The sequence below is a fragment of the Musa acuminata genome, chromosome BXJ1-3 (genome assembly GCF_036884655.1).
Source record: "Musa acuminata AAA Group cultivar baxijiao chromosome BXJ1-3, Cavendish_Baxijiao_AAA, whole genome shotgun sequence".
NCBI classification, from domain to species: domain Eukaryota; kingdom Viridiplantae; phylum Streptophyta; class Magnoliopsida; order Zingiberales; family Musaceae; genus Musa; species Musa acuminata.
In genome coordinates this window covers 38,974,207-38,990,537 of record NC_088329.1, presented here as the reverse complement: position 1 = coordinate 38,990,537, position 16,331 = coordinate 38,974,207, and the positions used below count along the sequence as shown (strand labels likewise).

Here is a 16,331-nt window from a genome sequence, read left to right as displayed (position 1 = left end):
ATGTTGTTTAAATTGTTTATCTATAGTTATATTTATCAGAATAATATGAATATTCGTGTGATTAATATTACATATCGGTGGTTTTTTCTATGTTTTAATATTATGTATAGCTAATTATGATTAATATAAGTTTTTATTGTCGGTTAATATAATAATTATTTTTATATTTATCGAAATATGTATATACAATGGATTTTAACTGAATTGGTAATTTCCAAATAAGATAAACGTCACAACCACTTTTGGTTTTCTATGGTAATATTCGTCTTAAAATACTATACTGCTTGTAATTTTGACTTTGGAGACTTAAGCAATGGGGTCTTTACCTTTCAATATGACAAAAATGTACTATCACTTTACAAACATCTTATCGAATCGGCTGATAATTTGGATAAATATTACAAAAATATCTGAATAGACGGCATCATTTCGAAAATATCCAAAATACCGAAAAATCGCCCTATAGTTTTTTATATAATATTTCTAGAGGAAGTGTGATTTAAGCACAAGACTTTACGATCATCTGTCAAAGTTTTTACTAATTAAGTCAATCGATATCTTTCTTAAATATACTAGAAGCTAGTTAATATTGCTATTATAGATTTGTCTTTAATAAGCTTTATCTATTAAGTTTATAACATATTTTTTAATGAATAAATGATGAAGACAATATTCAAGCTCAAGACATTACGATAAACTATTAAAGTCTTTACTAACTAAATTAATTTGTTTATAAATGATAAATGATAGATGTAAGATTTGAGCATGAGACTTTACGATAAATTATCAAAATCTTTACTAACTAAGCTAATTAAGACACTCAAACTGTACTACAAATTAGGAGGAAGAAACTTATGAGAGTGGTGGGGAGATAGTCAGGAGAGGATGGAGTAGGAAGAAGGGAACATATTTGTGATCAATTTATTATTTTAATTTTTTAAAGAAAAGTATTCTTCTTCATATATGCAATATTTGGATTTATCTTGAACTAATCATTACCATTAATATTCATATCAATTATTTGGCAAAGCTTTGACATATCATTTTTTTTTTATGTGCATCTCAAGTATTATTATTTACTTCATCAAAATGCATGTTTAGATAATTTTGACATGATGTGTTTGGTAATGCATCTGTGCTGGTTTGTATATGCTTTGTTATCCATATGAGAGTGATTTGATTCTAATTTGCAAATGTTATACTGATTTAACCTAAATTTAAGCTAATATTAGCTAAGGAAAACTCAGAAATAGGGTTAACTCAATATAGTGTAATATACTCTTTTTTTGGTGGATAAAAATATATGATTGAAGAATGTTGATTATTTCTCATAAATGGGTCAAATTATGTCATTATTCGATTAATCCAATCCAACTGTATCATCTTTAAAATAATTCAGTATGATATCTTTGATAAATAGGTTTGAATCTCTTACGTTACCTATTTGACTTGTGTGTGTTGAGAATAAGACTCGAGTTGGGTCAAATCGTGTCATTATTTGGTTAATCAGATCACGTCAATACTTCAAAATCATATTAAACCAATCTAACTGTATCATCTTTAAAATAATTCGGTCTGATATCTTTCATAAATAGGTTTGAGTCTGTGATAGCCGTAAATCCAGTGTTGATAGTCATAAATATACGATGTGAAGAATGGTGATCGAGAGAAGACCTTTCGTGGGTTGGGAATGTGACAGATTGACTGTTCCAAGTGAATTGGACTAATGGTTTGCATAGATCCTTAGAATTGCATTTTGAATAGGTCAAGAAAAAAATCCTAGGATTCCTTTTTGATCGTTTGACCAAAACAAGTTAGTCTTCCCCATCCCCTCTCTCTCTCTCTCTCTCTCTCTCTCTCTCTAAAGCAACAAGAACTCACCGACCGCGTTGCAGAGAAACGAGTTGACTTGGTAAAGGTTTGCAAGTATCCAACATGAATGAACTGACGGCTGGACCAAACTAGGAGATGACCTCAACCCGGTCAGTACTAAACCTTCCTTCCTCTATCACCTTTCTATTCCGTTTACTTTTCATGATTCAGATAACACGCAATAACTACTGCCCTCAAACTGGACTTCCTACTTCTCAAGTCTTCTTGCCATCAGACCACCAATCGTCGTCCCTTCTCCAGTGGACAGAAAGAAGAGAGAGAACAGTAAGGCATGAAAGAGGTAAACAGGGATGAATCGGTCAATGATTTGCTCGTTTCGTGAAGGAGGACACTCATTGACATGATCGGTCTCTTCCTTCAGCTAATGCATGAATATTACACCCATATCTCCATATCATCCACGCTTATATCTCCGTACAACTCACTCCCCATGGACACGTCACTGTCTCCCGCCTCTCTCCGGCTGACCCTTTCAGAGCTGACATCCGACGATGGCGGTTGCCGCCGCTCCTCGCGCCAGGCGGCTTCCTGCATCTGCGCGTCGACCGCCATCCCCGACTCGGACGCGGCGCGTTGCACCGACGGCGGCGACAAGCAGGCCCACGTCAGCGCCACGGCGCGGTCGGGGAAGTTGAGGCGGCCGGCATGGCTCGGGCCTCTGAGGAAGAAGACGGCGGTGTCGTGGGCCACGGCCGCGGCCTCCGGGGTGGCGTAGGAGCCGAGCCACAGGCGGTCGCCCGTGCCCGGCACGCGGATCTCCGACACCCACTTGCCCCATCTCCGGCGGCGCACGCCCTTGTACTTCGTCTCGCCTCCTTCCTGGCCGTGACTCATGGGACGGGTCGATCGGAGACGGCAAGCTGCGGTGTTCGTCGAAGCACGGGGGGTTTATAGAGGTGAAGTTGATCGAGTTGACGTGAGCCGTGGTCAACGTGGACTTTTTGAAAGCCTGGAGAGGTTGACGGGCATAAATCTGGAACACAGATTAACCACAAGGGTTGGCCGTTGGAACAGGACAGTCAACATTTTCAAGGTCAAACACTTTCGTACGGTCGCCGTTGATGCGGTTGGAGGAAAACATTGCATACTAATGCGAAAAATGTTCCATATGTTTGACCGATTATTGATGATTTAATCTTCGTGACGTGATGTGATTACTATAGAATTATCTATTTGTTGGAAATCCCCAAAGGCTTATTATATTTATGAGATTATGAAACATAGGCAGAAATTAATCAGCATTAGGGAAAATTAAAGGAAAAAAAAAGGTTACATACATCCCTCCAATTGTCACATCACGGATCTAGTAATATTTCAAAGGTATTGACTATGACTGAGGAACCGAACCATAAAAGAAACCAAAGGATTGTTCCACACATGCGGAATTGACTTGGGCAATAGTAAACCATGTCGGCACCTCCCGCTGATGGATTAATTCAACCTGTGGGTCCCAACCAGAAGAATTCAACCTGTGGTGGTAAATTAACTGGGATGAGAAAATCTATGGATGTTTTTTATGGTGCATTAATCACCAATTCTTTGTCATTATGTTTATTATATGATATGATATGATATGATATGATGACAAACTCTAGTAAATACTAGAAAGAATAAATTACATGTTTAATACTAGTTAATATACACTCGTAAATAACATCCATCTAATCTTTTTGTTTATCTTATTCTTGTCGAAACTCATTTAAAATTAAGAATCGTTATATTATCGTGTTGATAGTTGGTATCGATTCATGGATGGACTATGACATGCTTATCAGTACCGATATATTACATCTTGATATGTTAGTATTTATCAATTTTAAAAAATAATTAAAAAAATTTTATCCAGATTTAATGATAGTTTATTATGTTTAATTAATAATATATATATATATATGTATATATGATTAACCTTAATTAATCATAGAATAGATTAACACAATATATATATATATATGTTTAATAATAGAATAATAGAATATATAACCTTAATTACTAATATTAACACAATAATATATATATATATGTTTAATAATATTAACACAATAACCTTATATATAATAATAGAATATATATATATATATGTTTAATTAATAATAGAATAGATTAACCTTACTTACTGTTAATTTGGACATAAATATAAGATAATCGATCAAATTGGGACTAACACAAAAAATCATTTTAATCATGTTTAATCTTCGTAAATATATATTAATATGCCTTCTGGTCGTATAACATAATAAATAAAACTTAGAAAAAAGTTAGTTAAATAACTTTAAATTTGAGGGAAATTTCACTATATCTCGAGTTCCAATCCTAAACCAATAGCTTGATTACCACTAATCACTAGTTAAGAATTTTAATAACAAACAAGAGTGTGAAGGATAATGAATGAAATGGAGAGTGAGTGATAGAAAGGAACGAAGGAATTTAAAGCTCGAAACAGGCCCTAATAATTAATTTGATTATAGTGGTCAAACTTGACTTGATTTGGATCGATATCAGTCAAATATCAATTAATACTTACACAAATCAAATCAAGCCATCTAAACTTAATGGATCTAAAATACCACATTTCAGTTTGGCTTCTTCGAATCATCCTAATGTTATCAACACTAATTGGATTGTTATATGTATTGCCAACAGATTATATGGAGAGCTAACATTCCAATTTAGTATAATTATATGTGAATCAACTATAGTTATGGTGTATAATACATTATATATAATAAGCTGTGGATTAATCCGATAAGGTGTATCATATACATTATTTATAATACACATCTAATCACTTTCTTGTTACACACTGAAAATTGATTTTTCTGCATCATTTTTTCACTGTTTTAGTTCTGTAATGAATTGATCTTAGAATGAGTGTATAGGTTTTTCCACCTTTTAAAAGAGAAAAATAACTATAATATGATTTATTATCATTATTCAAAACAGTTGATGAGAGAGCCCGGCCTACCTCGACATCCAGCTCAGTCGATAGAAAACTTCCAACATCAACTCGTGGACCAAGCTATGTCGACACATCAACCATGACACATTTGTTCTGGAGACATATCAACTCGTGGACCAAGCTGTGTCGACACATCAACCATGACACATTTGTTCTGGAGACATATCAACTCGTGGACCAAGCTGTGTCGACACATCAACCATGACACATTTGATCTGGAGACATATCAACTCGTGGATCAAGCTTTGTCGACTCATCAACCATGACACATTTGTTCTGGAGATATATTTGTTCTCTTTGACAAAATAAACTACAATTATGATAATAAAAGGTCAAATAGTGGGCTAAATATAACTTCATTGAACATCTTCAATGATGATGTCCCGTTTGACAAGAAACAAATGGACTGCATTACCAAGTCATAACGACTTATTATTGCCTTCGGATGTTAATCCAGAAGTTAAAAGGAAGACCAGCTCTTTTTCGTTTTCTTTCTTTTGGGATACAAGAAGAAGAAGACCAGCTGTTTGAATAGAGACTGCAAGTTTCTCCCTCATCTCATAATGCCACTGCCTTGTCTGTGGTCCTGCCACTGCCTTGTCTGTGGTCCTGCCAAAGCTGAAAGCTAAATGAACTGCCAACTAAAAAGCTCAAACAGTCAATGAAGACTACTTCAGATGACAATTAGATCCCATCAATAAAGGGGAGAGGAGGACATGCATGAAGTTGACCCCACTCCGCAAATAAGGGTAATCTCTTTTCTTCATCTGTCCCTTCTGCTGTCTCTTTAAACCTTTTGGATATTTTGTTGGCACAGTCTGCAATGGAAGTTTCAGTATACGCAAGAAGGGTTACAATTTAATGTGCAATACAAACATAGAAGCAACAACACGTTCTGCTCATTGCATGCAGCTTTAATCTCTTTCGAGCGACCTTTGTTGATGTTTACAAGGAGTCACTAGTATTGAACTGGGCAGTACATTGTTGTCAGCCCCTGGTTCTTGTTGTGGTTTAGGAAGAACATCTGAAAGTATTATGTGCCTTGGTAATCATTACTTCTTGTACAAAGGAGATTTAGTTGTTGACTTTATACATCAGTAGAGTTGAGTCTAATGTTGTATATTCCATATGGATGCATTGAAGAGTATATATAACATTGAATCTCATTTGGTACAAAAGAATATTGAAAACAGATTGCTGATACAAAGGAGGTATGGAGGACAGATTAGATGTCCAATGATCAATTATGATAACATCTATTCTCTTAAAAGCACACCAACAGTGATAGAAGATAAAAAAAAACCTTAAGAGTGCCATTCATGCAACTTCATATTCTCATACCTCCAGCTAAGGATTTAACCAAAACTTCAACAATCAGCATATAATAAATAAACAACATGAACAATTAACATTCAGAAGTTACTAAAAGCAGCTGGAAAACAATTTTAAGTGGAAATAGTTAACCCCCTTTTTTTTTGGTCAGAAGTAAGAAGACTTGCCAAGCAGAAAACCAAAAAACATGGTAAAATGCCAAGAAGGTAATATTCCATATTATAACTTTGCATAGATCAGCTTCTACTACTGAAGACTTGAATGAAATACTACCTATCTCCATGAATCCAAGTATTCTTTAGACAACAACAATTTTTTTGCTTCTCCTCATGGCAACAGATCCAATTCCATAACCTATACTTCAACAGCTTCGAATGAGAAGCAAAAAACTGTGGTCGCCAAGTGAATTCTCCAAATGAGAATACACTTGGGGAATACTTGCGATAAAGAATACTTTCGACAAGCAAATTCTGCAGCAATTCAATATTATATATATTTCTCCGAACGAGAAATCACAAGAGGCATACTTGGTAAAGAGCAAACTACTTTGAAGTATTCTCATTGACAAGGCATCCATTACATTTCATTCTGCTGCCGCTTCTATCAACTAAGGTGACAAAAAAATAAAAAAAGAAGCATAAACAAAGAGAGGCACTGAGTGCCAAAAGGATGGCAACAGATGAACTAAGGCATCAGTAAATTAACAAGGCATGATATATCATGATTGCTATGTGATGAATTAAAGCATCAGTAAATTGCTATGTGAATACAAACTTTGTCTGAAAAATTCATGTGCCAAAAATGTTGAATCCATGAGAGTGAACATCAGTCCAAAAAGTTCGAGTGCCAAAATAATAAATCCATGATAATAAACATACACCAAAAGCAATCAGTAAATTCAATATGGACTTTTTCCTCAAAATTCTGATTCCTTTAGAGTCTATAATAAGACATAAAACAAATGTATTAACAAGAAACAAAATGAACAAGCAGACCATTAGAGGTTACTATCTGCATTAGTAATTCTACCAGCACAGCACAGCACAGAAGTTCCATCACAAATGACTGAAATTAATCACCATCTGAGTGTTTCTATTACAACTTAAAGATCGTATGAACTTGTGTCACTAACTACAAACTAATGGATATCCAATCCAAAGCAACTATCACAAAGTTTTTTGAGTCCTAAAACAAAAAATTGACACATGTTAACCTATGATTTGGCAAATCAAAACTGTCAATCAATCATTTGCATTGCAATTGAAAATACTAAAATGTGAATGCCACATTAAGATAGAGTAAACACGGTACTGGCAGTCGCAACATATGACATATGCATACTTTGACAAAACAATTAACTTGCATAAGAAAATATGCTAACATTAATCTCATCAGCAACAAAACAGATAGAGCACATCTATGGAAATAGAATTATCTTAGATATGACAGACCAAAACCATGTAGGACTTGTTTTTGTAACATCTGGGTGTTATCATTGCCTAAACCATCAAAATCAGGAGAATGAAATCAACTATTTAACTCATTCAAACAATCTCCAGCTGCTTTGTTCACCGCAATCATGATTGCCTCACCTTACTCTTCTTAATTTTCTTCACCTTCTCCAAATTCTTTGTCTTCTTGATCTTCTTTTTTGTTCCATCAGCTTTGGCAGTTTCTTCAAGTTTCTCTCCATCATTTTCCTCCTCCACTTGCTTATCCACTTTCCCCTTCTTCTTCCTCTTCATCTTGCTATCTAACGATACACCTGCACTCGATTTATCACCTTCTCCTTCGATACCATCACCATGGTCATCCTGTTCTCCATCATCACAAAGTTCTTTGTTATCCTTCTTGCCTTTCTTCTTGATACTCTCTTTCCTTTTTTCCGTCCCTTGCTTCTTCCTCTTTTTCTTCGTAGCACTCTTCTCAACTTCCTTATCATTGCCTTCTTCACCATTCTCATTTTCCTGCACACCATTATCATTATCCTCTCCTCCTTCATCCATTTCCATGTATCTTGTAATCACTTCATGGATCCGTCCCTTCTTATTCTTCCTCTGTTTGTCCTTCTTCTGGCCAGAGAGCTGCTCATCCACTTCTCCAACGTCGACAACCTCGCTCTCACCATCATGCTCCAGATCTTTCTCCTTATCCACATCCATAGATGCTGGCACGTTGATCTTGAGGCCCATCTGTGGGACGGCCTGGTAGACCGGTAGGGCGACTGAGCCAGCGGCCTTGATGAGGACGGAGCGCACGTTTCCCCACCCCTTGGGCACGTGCTCCACAGCCCCTTCAACGATCGCGTTCACGTTGTCTGCGACCTCCTCCGGAGTCATCGAGGCCCGCCCAACCTTGACGACGGTGCAGGTGCCTTTCGATGGTGGATAGAAGAAGGCGGAGTTGAGGCAGCGGCGAAGCTGGAGGGGCCAGCCGGGGCGGGAGAGGTCGAGCGGGAGCGGGGCCTTCCTCTTGCGGAAGAACTCCTTGCCGATGAGGCGAGGGAGAAGGGGGATGATGCGGCGGTCGGCGAAAAAGAGGTTGTACGAGTCGCAGAGGCGGCGGCGGGCCTCGTAGGGGCGGTAGTCGGAGCGGAGCGATGAGAGGCCGATGACCGCGTCCACGGAGAGGGAGAGTTCGCGGGCTCGGTCGAGGAGGGCAGAGGCGGAGGCGGAGGGGGAGCGGTCGTCGAAGAAGAGGCAGAGGGAGGAGGAGTGGTCGGAGAAGAGTGGGTGGGGGACGGGGAGGAGCTGAGGGTTGACGCGGGCGGATTTAGTGTTAGAGGGGAATCGGTGGAGGGAAAGCTGAAGGTAGAGGAACTCATCGTCCTCGAAGAGCTGCGCCTTGCTGTCGCGGGAGCGGAGCCACTGGAAGAGCGCGTCCGCTGCTTTCGTTACCGCCTCGCGGTTGATGCGAGACGAGCCACTATTGACGGGTGCCGCCGCCCCCGCCGCCATTACTCTTCACAGGGAGAGGGAGAGGAGAGGAGAGAAGGCGCGGGTGTGGAGACGAGACGAAAGAAAAGAGGGGCGACGAGGGGAAGCCGGCCGCGTCCTAAAAACCCTAGAAGGCATCAAATCGGGTTATCGGATTCGGATCCTTACCGGGCACGAAAGATGCAATGTGGACATCACTTTAATCAATATAAATATTTTCATAAATAAATAAATAAATAAATATATCATCTTAATTAATAGTCTTAAAATTATTTCTTTCTACTTAAGTATAGAAAACGAGATAGATAGATAATCGATGAATATGATAAAATATAATTGAAATATTCAAAAAAATTCACATCAGATCCATCAGAATCTAATTAAGGGATTTAAGAGGTTTGTATATGTATATGTTTCTGAATACTCTCCACAATCCATTCAAATTTGATTTAAACATATCAAATATACACAACCAAATACAAAGTAACTCTGATCACCGAAAGGCACGCAATCACATCATCTCATAAAAGGAAGGGTTGAGATGCGCAGTCTCACCCGAGTCTTGTGTGAGTCAAGAGAAGACCAGCAGACACAGAATCCATTGCCATGGATTCCCATATGTATGTGCACAGTGCGTATGGCAATCTGAGCTCTATACATACTGCCACCAAAAGAGAATCCAAATCTCCCTCTCACTCTCTCTCTCTCTCTCTCTCTCTCTGGTTGCACCACCAGCAGTAGTGACGAGTAGAAATAGATCTTCTTTCTACACTGCTATCTCTCTTCACTGGTTCTTGCCAGTCAGTGGCTTTCTCTCTCCTTTTGCCTCCCTTTCTTGGTTTCAATCCGTAGCCAAAAAGCCCCATGGATGAAAGGATCCCACTGCTGTTTACTTCCAGTATTCCCCTTCTGGTGTTCACTCATCTCCCTCCCCTCACCACTCCATGAGGTCTCCAGCCACCTCAGACAGAAAAATATCTGCCTCCTCCTTGCCTCCTTTTCTCGTGTGATGTGATGTGGGGCTTGTGATTCTTGATCTTCTTTGTGGTTGAGAATGCGATTAATTGGTTCATTATCTGTTCTGGATTGGTTTCTGATTTCGTTTGATCTTGATTTGTTTATGATTGCTAGAATTTCTTGGGGGTTCAGTATCCAGTCGACCTGTTCATGTTAAATGTTGAATTTTTAGCCACTTAAATATGTTCAGTCACAAAAATTGTTGCTTGTCATGGTGATATCTTGTGGAGGCTCACAATTGGATGCACCTGTTTGTGCTGGTTTTGTCTTAATTACTATGCTGCATCATATACTGAGGAAAAGGAACCTATTTTGGTGCATATTGTGTGACTTCTGAATCTACTTATAATAGTAATTAGCTAATGGTTACAGGGCACCTTTTACATCACTTTGAGTTGGTGACTATTGCTAAATTGGTTTGGTCTTGCATTGGATGTTTACCAAATACATAAGCCATTGTGGATTCCAGAATAATTATGATTTGTGCTGTCATTGTGATGTATGCCCCAATATAGACTCTCTCCATTAATGAGCAATGGTTTATTAGTTTGGTCAAAACTGTATTAGCATTGAGAAGCAAAATTCTTGTTGTCATTATAGAGTACTTAGAGGCCTAATGTTTTTTTTGCATTGCTCGGTACTTGCCATTTTGAAAGCTGTGGAGCTATTTTCGCATGTATTTGGCTGGATTGTTGGCTGGGAGGCAAAAGTTGGGACCATTTCCGCAAGTATTTCCATTTTTCTGTAGGCTTCTAAACCAAGGTATGCTTTCCTATGTTGCTGGACTGGCTGTTGTAACATCCAATTTTCCAATTTGGTTGATGTCTTGGCTTCTGATATGCATTTTCTCATTTTCCATGATCAGGCAACGTTGGAAAATTCATTTTGGTGAATTTGCTTGTTGAATGAATTGTGTTTATTTTGGAATTAGTTCTTTGATTTTAGCAATCTGCCAATGGAATTATTCATAGTGACACTAGAATTGCACTATACTATCTCTTACCAAGTTGAATATTTATAGATCACACTGACATCTACATTTTTTCCCCCCTGAATCCTGCATTGCCAGAAGCTTTGTGCGCTGGACCACCCCTCATCTGTTTAAAAAGTTGGATTTCTTTTCTTTCTTTTCTTTTCAAAATGGCCAATTGTGTTATCTTGCACTCTTTGCTTTATTTTCCAGTTCAGGTACACAAATAATTTTTTAGCTTTTGATATTCAGAGATACATATGGCCTTCTTGGTTTCCAGCTATGTTCTTGGATGGTCTTCTGGTTTACTATCACTATTTTCTGTGAGTTAATAATTTCCTGCACATAGTTTTTCATTATTTATACACCCCTATCTTGATCTGATAAACTATGCTCATTGTATAATTAAGCAAACTTAGCTCAAGTGCAGGAAAATTATATCAGATTCTTCCATATCATCTGCTTCATTCATAAATTTGAAACGAAATTCTGCTCGCATGAGGCTTCTGCCACAAGAACTTCTTTTTCCTTCTAATAAACTCCATCTTCGGTATTGAGATATCAATGTTGCTGCAGAAATTGTGCGGGCTTCCGGTTTAGCACCTAACCAAACTTTTGTGGAACATGAGAGAATTGAGCATGTCACTCCATTATGATTAATTGGGCACCCATCCAATGGTGGACTGATGGATCTGGGGGGGCGGTCGGGAAATGCACACAGAGGTAATGCTGTTATACTGTTTGTTGAGAACCATATTTATGTATATAATTATATGTTCGACCCTCTCTCTCTATATATCGTATACATGTATGCATATATTTATATGTATGTACGTACCAATCTGTGTATGTTTGTGCATGTGCGTATGCAATTGCGAGCCCCTTTTGTCTTCCTCTAGGAATCATTGATTTCTTTACTATCCAAGTGTACAATGCTAGAACTTGAGCTACTTCTAAATATTGGGAAAAAGAAGCCTGATACTGTAAGTCGATTGATAAAACAAATGCTAAAAGTTTTCTAAGCCTAAACAGGTTGAATTTAGAGCTATATAATGTTCCTAAAATGGAGTTGCAGTCATAGAGAAAATTACATGAAATGTTTTCAGAGATCTGCTGACTTATATAGGATAATTTTCTAATCTAGAAGACACTCTTAAGATGCACTTTGGGTGATTGAGTTTTCAGTTATATTGTTTCATTTCATAAAATTACATGCTGCTGAAATGTTTGAGTTGCAAATATGGCCGTGAGTCACTTATAGTTGTTTCCAACACTATGAAATATTTGATATCAGCTCAGCCTGGAAGCAATAGCAAGACAATGAGGTAGTTGTAGTTTTTACCTTGGAGCAGATATCATCCATAATCAAGATTTTTGTACTTGATGCCGAGAAATTCACTTCATTTGACTTTTTTTTTTTCCTTTTTCTTTTTGAGTGTGTCTGTTTACTTCTGATTGACCCACCCAGGCAACTTGTGCTTTGACTCCTACGGCAGACACTTCCACCCAAGATTAGATTTGCATCCTGATGTTAATGGTCAACCATGGAGCGCTCTAATTAAAAATCTACTACCGCTTACTTTGGAAGAAATTAGTAACTTGCATTTATGTCATATTAATTGTCCTTCATCTTTTTAATAAATATAGAATTGCTCTTGGTTTTGAAGCTGATTTCGATTAGATGTGGTGTTGAAACTTTCAGCAGGGTCTAAAAGTTACTTTTGTTCATTGTTGAATGGCAGCAGTCAGATTCAGTCTTGTCTGGGTTTGCATTAGGAGGATAATTTTTATCACACATGTGATTTAACTTTGAAGGTTTGATATAGTAGGAAGTATGAATAGGTGAAGCTCCAAATGTAATATAATATTTAAAAAAAAAAATCATGGTGATTATCAGTCTCATAATTGTGGACAATTCTTGCTATTGTTAGGCTCAGTGATCGGGAAGAGGAGATTGTGTCCAAGTTGATGAAACTCGTACATTTCAAATATGCATCCGCCTGTAGCTTCACCAAGAGGGGTGTGCAACTGCAATCTACCACTGTTTGCTGTAAATCATGGAATTCCCTCCCTCTCTCATTTGATTACCAACTTCTTGGTATAAGACTGCCATTGTGTCCTCTTGTTTTCACCAACTTAAACCTAACTTTTCCTTAGGTACCCAATGATTATCCTGAAAGAGGCTCGAAAAAAGGAAGGAAAAGAGGAGGTCGAAGAACAATTGGTAGGTGTCAGAATTTCCATTTGAAAATATGTCAAGTAATGAAAATTCATGCCGACACCCACAAACACAGTCGACCAAATCTTTCAGGATCATTGTTGAATTGATTAAAAATTGAATTTTCATTATCCTTCCTTTCCTTGCATGTAAAGATTTATGAATGTGCTTGGGTTGGGGTGGTAACATCGGCAATGTTGATCATGGAATCCATTGCCATGCTTCCTGTTTGAAAATATTTGGTTGAGAATCAATAAACTAAAAGATCAAAATGTTATTAATGCCGATTTAGGTGCCACGAGGTCCAACTAGTCTATTAGATTTCTGACAACTTCTACTTTGATGTCATTCAAATTTAGAAGAGCTAATATAAGATATTTTGCTCAATATAGTATTTTTTTCAATATTCTTCTTACCTGGGGTTATCTGCAATGTGAGAATTTGTTTTGTGTTTGAAGTATTATCACCAATGGTTACTTTTCCATTCAGGAAAATGAATACTTTCACAGAACAGGGATCCTTCAAGCATCAGCTCCAGGTTGGAATGGAACTGCTGGAGTTAATACGAGCCCTATCACAAAGAAAGTCATCAGGTTAGATATTCCGTTGACAAGTATCTTAACGCATGCGGAAATTTTCTAACTTTGATTCTTTGTGATGTCTCTTCTCTCTACCTAAATAATGAACTCTAAACAATGCTTTTAAGTAATATTTGTCATATGACCATTTCCTTCTTGAATATATTTCTAGGATGTTTAATCTAAAATTTATTTTTGTTCTCTAACAAACCATCGAGTTTTACAGAAGCAATATAACTACTTGTCTATTAACTACTCAATTTGTGTATGTGACCAGGAAGAAAAGCTAAGGGATAACCGTGAAACTAGCACCTAAATGAGCCACTGCATGTACTTGTGGAAGCAGAGTTTACAGCAGACATAGTTGACCTTTGTTTAAATCAAGCTGTGACCATATTGGAAGATCTTTTGAAGCCCATGGTACATATAATCTCTCTCGGAATCTGTCTTCATCGGTGTGCATGCTCATGCTTTCTTGTACCGTGCACTTCTGATACCAAATTTTGCATGCAAGCACAATTGATTGAGACTGCTCAACTCTTCATCTTTCAGGTTGAGTCCATGGATTACTACAAGAATCAACAACTGAGGGAGTTGGCTATACTGAATGGTACTTTGAGAGAGAAAACCCTCATATGAGCCCCAGCGCATCTCCCTTCAACAGCACAGGAATGGAACAGGCGATGATCTGAGTTTCTAGTAGATCAACCCAATCTCGATTACCAAATCCAGGTTTTGTTACCTTATCAGAGAATTTTTCTGATACACATGGCTGCTAATTGAAGGTGCTGAGATCAGTAATGGTGCTGGGATCAGTAGCAGGGCTTTGGACCCCAATAAGATGATTTCTAGGCAGTTCTTTGGATTGGTCATATCCTGCGATACAAAAATTTTCTGCATGATAATTGCCTTTAACTTCTGCGCGTGAACGCAGCTCTTGAATTTGTTTAATTACTTATTCTTTATTGTATGTTTGCTATTGTAATAAGTTCAAATCAGAATGGATTCAATGACATATGATTATAATAGATCTTTTTATCTTTGGTTTGCCTATGTGCTACATATCTTTCTTTACTCCGAAATTATCTTCATGAATTCATCAACATCACTGTAATGGTGCCTTCTTACCCTGCAACATCTATTCGTTATGATGCATTCTTCTGGTTTATATGCATTTCCGTTGGACCCAACTGTGACCATAATCTGAGCATCTGCTCACACTCTTTGGTTATTCCACATGACATCTAAAATGCATCTACTTGAAGCATTTTGGATATATGCTCTCTTTTTGTTTATAATATTTTGTTTTTTGTTCAGTGTATTATGTGTCAAACATAATTTTGTCACAGAAAAAATGATGTGCAAGTCAACCTCCATGAAGACTTGATAAGTGCAAAATTGTCTAGACATGATGAATTCATCGCGTCAACGCCAATTGTTCTCTCCTTTCTACTTCTCGTCTTAAAAAATTATCTAATTTAATCATTGGAGGGATAAATTATCTAATTTAATCATCTAATTTAATCATCGGAGGGATTAAGTCTAATACACTTGACTCCAATCATTTTTTACACTCTTGAAAGCTTTCGAATGCGTAATTCAACTTTCCGTATCCTCGTCATCCGTCCTTTCTTCCTCAATCACCCTTCGAGATTTATGCCAAGGGCGATTGATGTCTTTGCGGTAGCCATGGACTCAAAACCTAAGTCGGTTATCGACATAATTCAGATTGACAACGACTAGTCTTGGGCTTGGAATCATCAGATCGGGCTGTCTCTGGATCAACAGTCCACTTCTGGATTAACAAGACTACTCAGGATTGAAATGCTTCTCTGGAGAGTGGGTTTTTAACACATTGACAGTGATTTGGCTGATGATACTAAAATTCAATGTGGAAGATAGAGCACCACAAATCATTTACTTGGTTGATGCATCATGGTGAACTTTGAACTGTGATAGGTCAAGATGATCTTAGAGTGTTGTTACCAAACAAAGGAAACTATCTGCTTACAATCTGGCATATGTCAGCTGAGAAAAATACACTCTCCCGTTCTAGTGATTTAACAGTCTTCATAACATAATGTAGATAATAAAAAGAACTGATCTTAAAAAGTTGTCAAGATCGTTTCCTAAACTCCACCTAATCAGACTCACTTGATTCGGCATCACACAGAAGAAGACTTTATAACAGCCTGTTAAGTACCTCAAGGATTGGAAGAGAAACCGAAAGCGACCGGATGAACTTACTCAGAAGGAGCTTCTGAATGGCACGATGAAAATTTCACATTTGTATCAGCTGAGCCCAACATCATGACAATTTAACAATGAGTGAAAGCACATCCTACCCATTCATCATAATAAAGACAAACCATTTTTGGTGTTATGTTTCTCGATCGCCCTAGAAGCATTTCATCCATGGAATGACATG

At 37.7% G+C, this 16,331-nt stretch overlaps 2 protein-coding genes and 1 long non-coding RNA gene across 7 annotated transcripts; 1 reads left to right on the top strand and 2 right to left on the bottom strand.

Annotated features, from left to right (window-relative positions):
• Positions 1-2,050: 2,050 nt before the first annotated feature.
• On the bottom strand, positions 2,051-2,727 carry LOC135638821 (ethylene-responsive transcription factor ERF019-like). The gene has a single exon (XM_065152273.1). It carries the CDS (start codon positions 2,725-2,727, stop codon positions 2,269-2,271), a length of 459 nt encoding a protein of 152 aa, XP_065008345.1. The 3' UTR covers positions 2,051-2,268.
• Positions 2,728-7,543: 4,816 nt separating this feature from the next.
• Positions 7,544-9,215, bottom strand: LOC103979594 (putative ribosome biogenesis protein C8F11.04). The gene has a single exon (XM_009395765.3). The coding sequence runs from the start codon at positions 9,139-9,141 to the stop codon at positions 7,762-7,764; it is 1,380 nt and encodes a 459-aa protein (XP_009394040.2). The 5' UTR covers positions 9,142-9,215; the 3' UTR covers positions 7,544-7,761.
• Positions 9,216-9,679: 464 nt separating this feature from the next.
• LOC135628784 (uncharacterized) lies at positions 9,680-14,963 on the top strand. Of its 5 annotated transcripts, none has more exons than XR_010492991.1 (8): positions 9,680-10,899; positions 11,360-11,430; positions 11,684-11,830; positions 13,039-13,157; positions 13,265-13,331; positions 13,815-13,918; positions 14,181-14,323; positions 14,456-14,963. It is a non-coding gene; the product is annotated as an uncharacterized LOC135628784 (long non-coding RNA). The 5 variants fall into 5 exon arrangements; XR_010492988.1 differs by having other exon boundaries at positions 9,680-11,245; XR_010492985.1 differs by lacking the exon at positions 11,360-11,430.
• Positions 14,964-16,331: the final 1,368 nt, after the last annotated feature.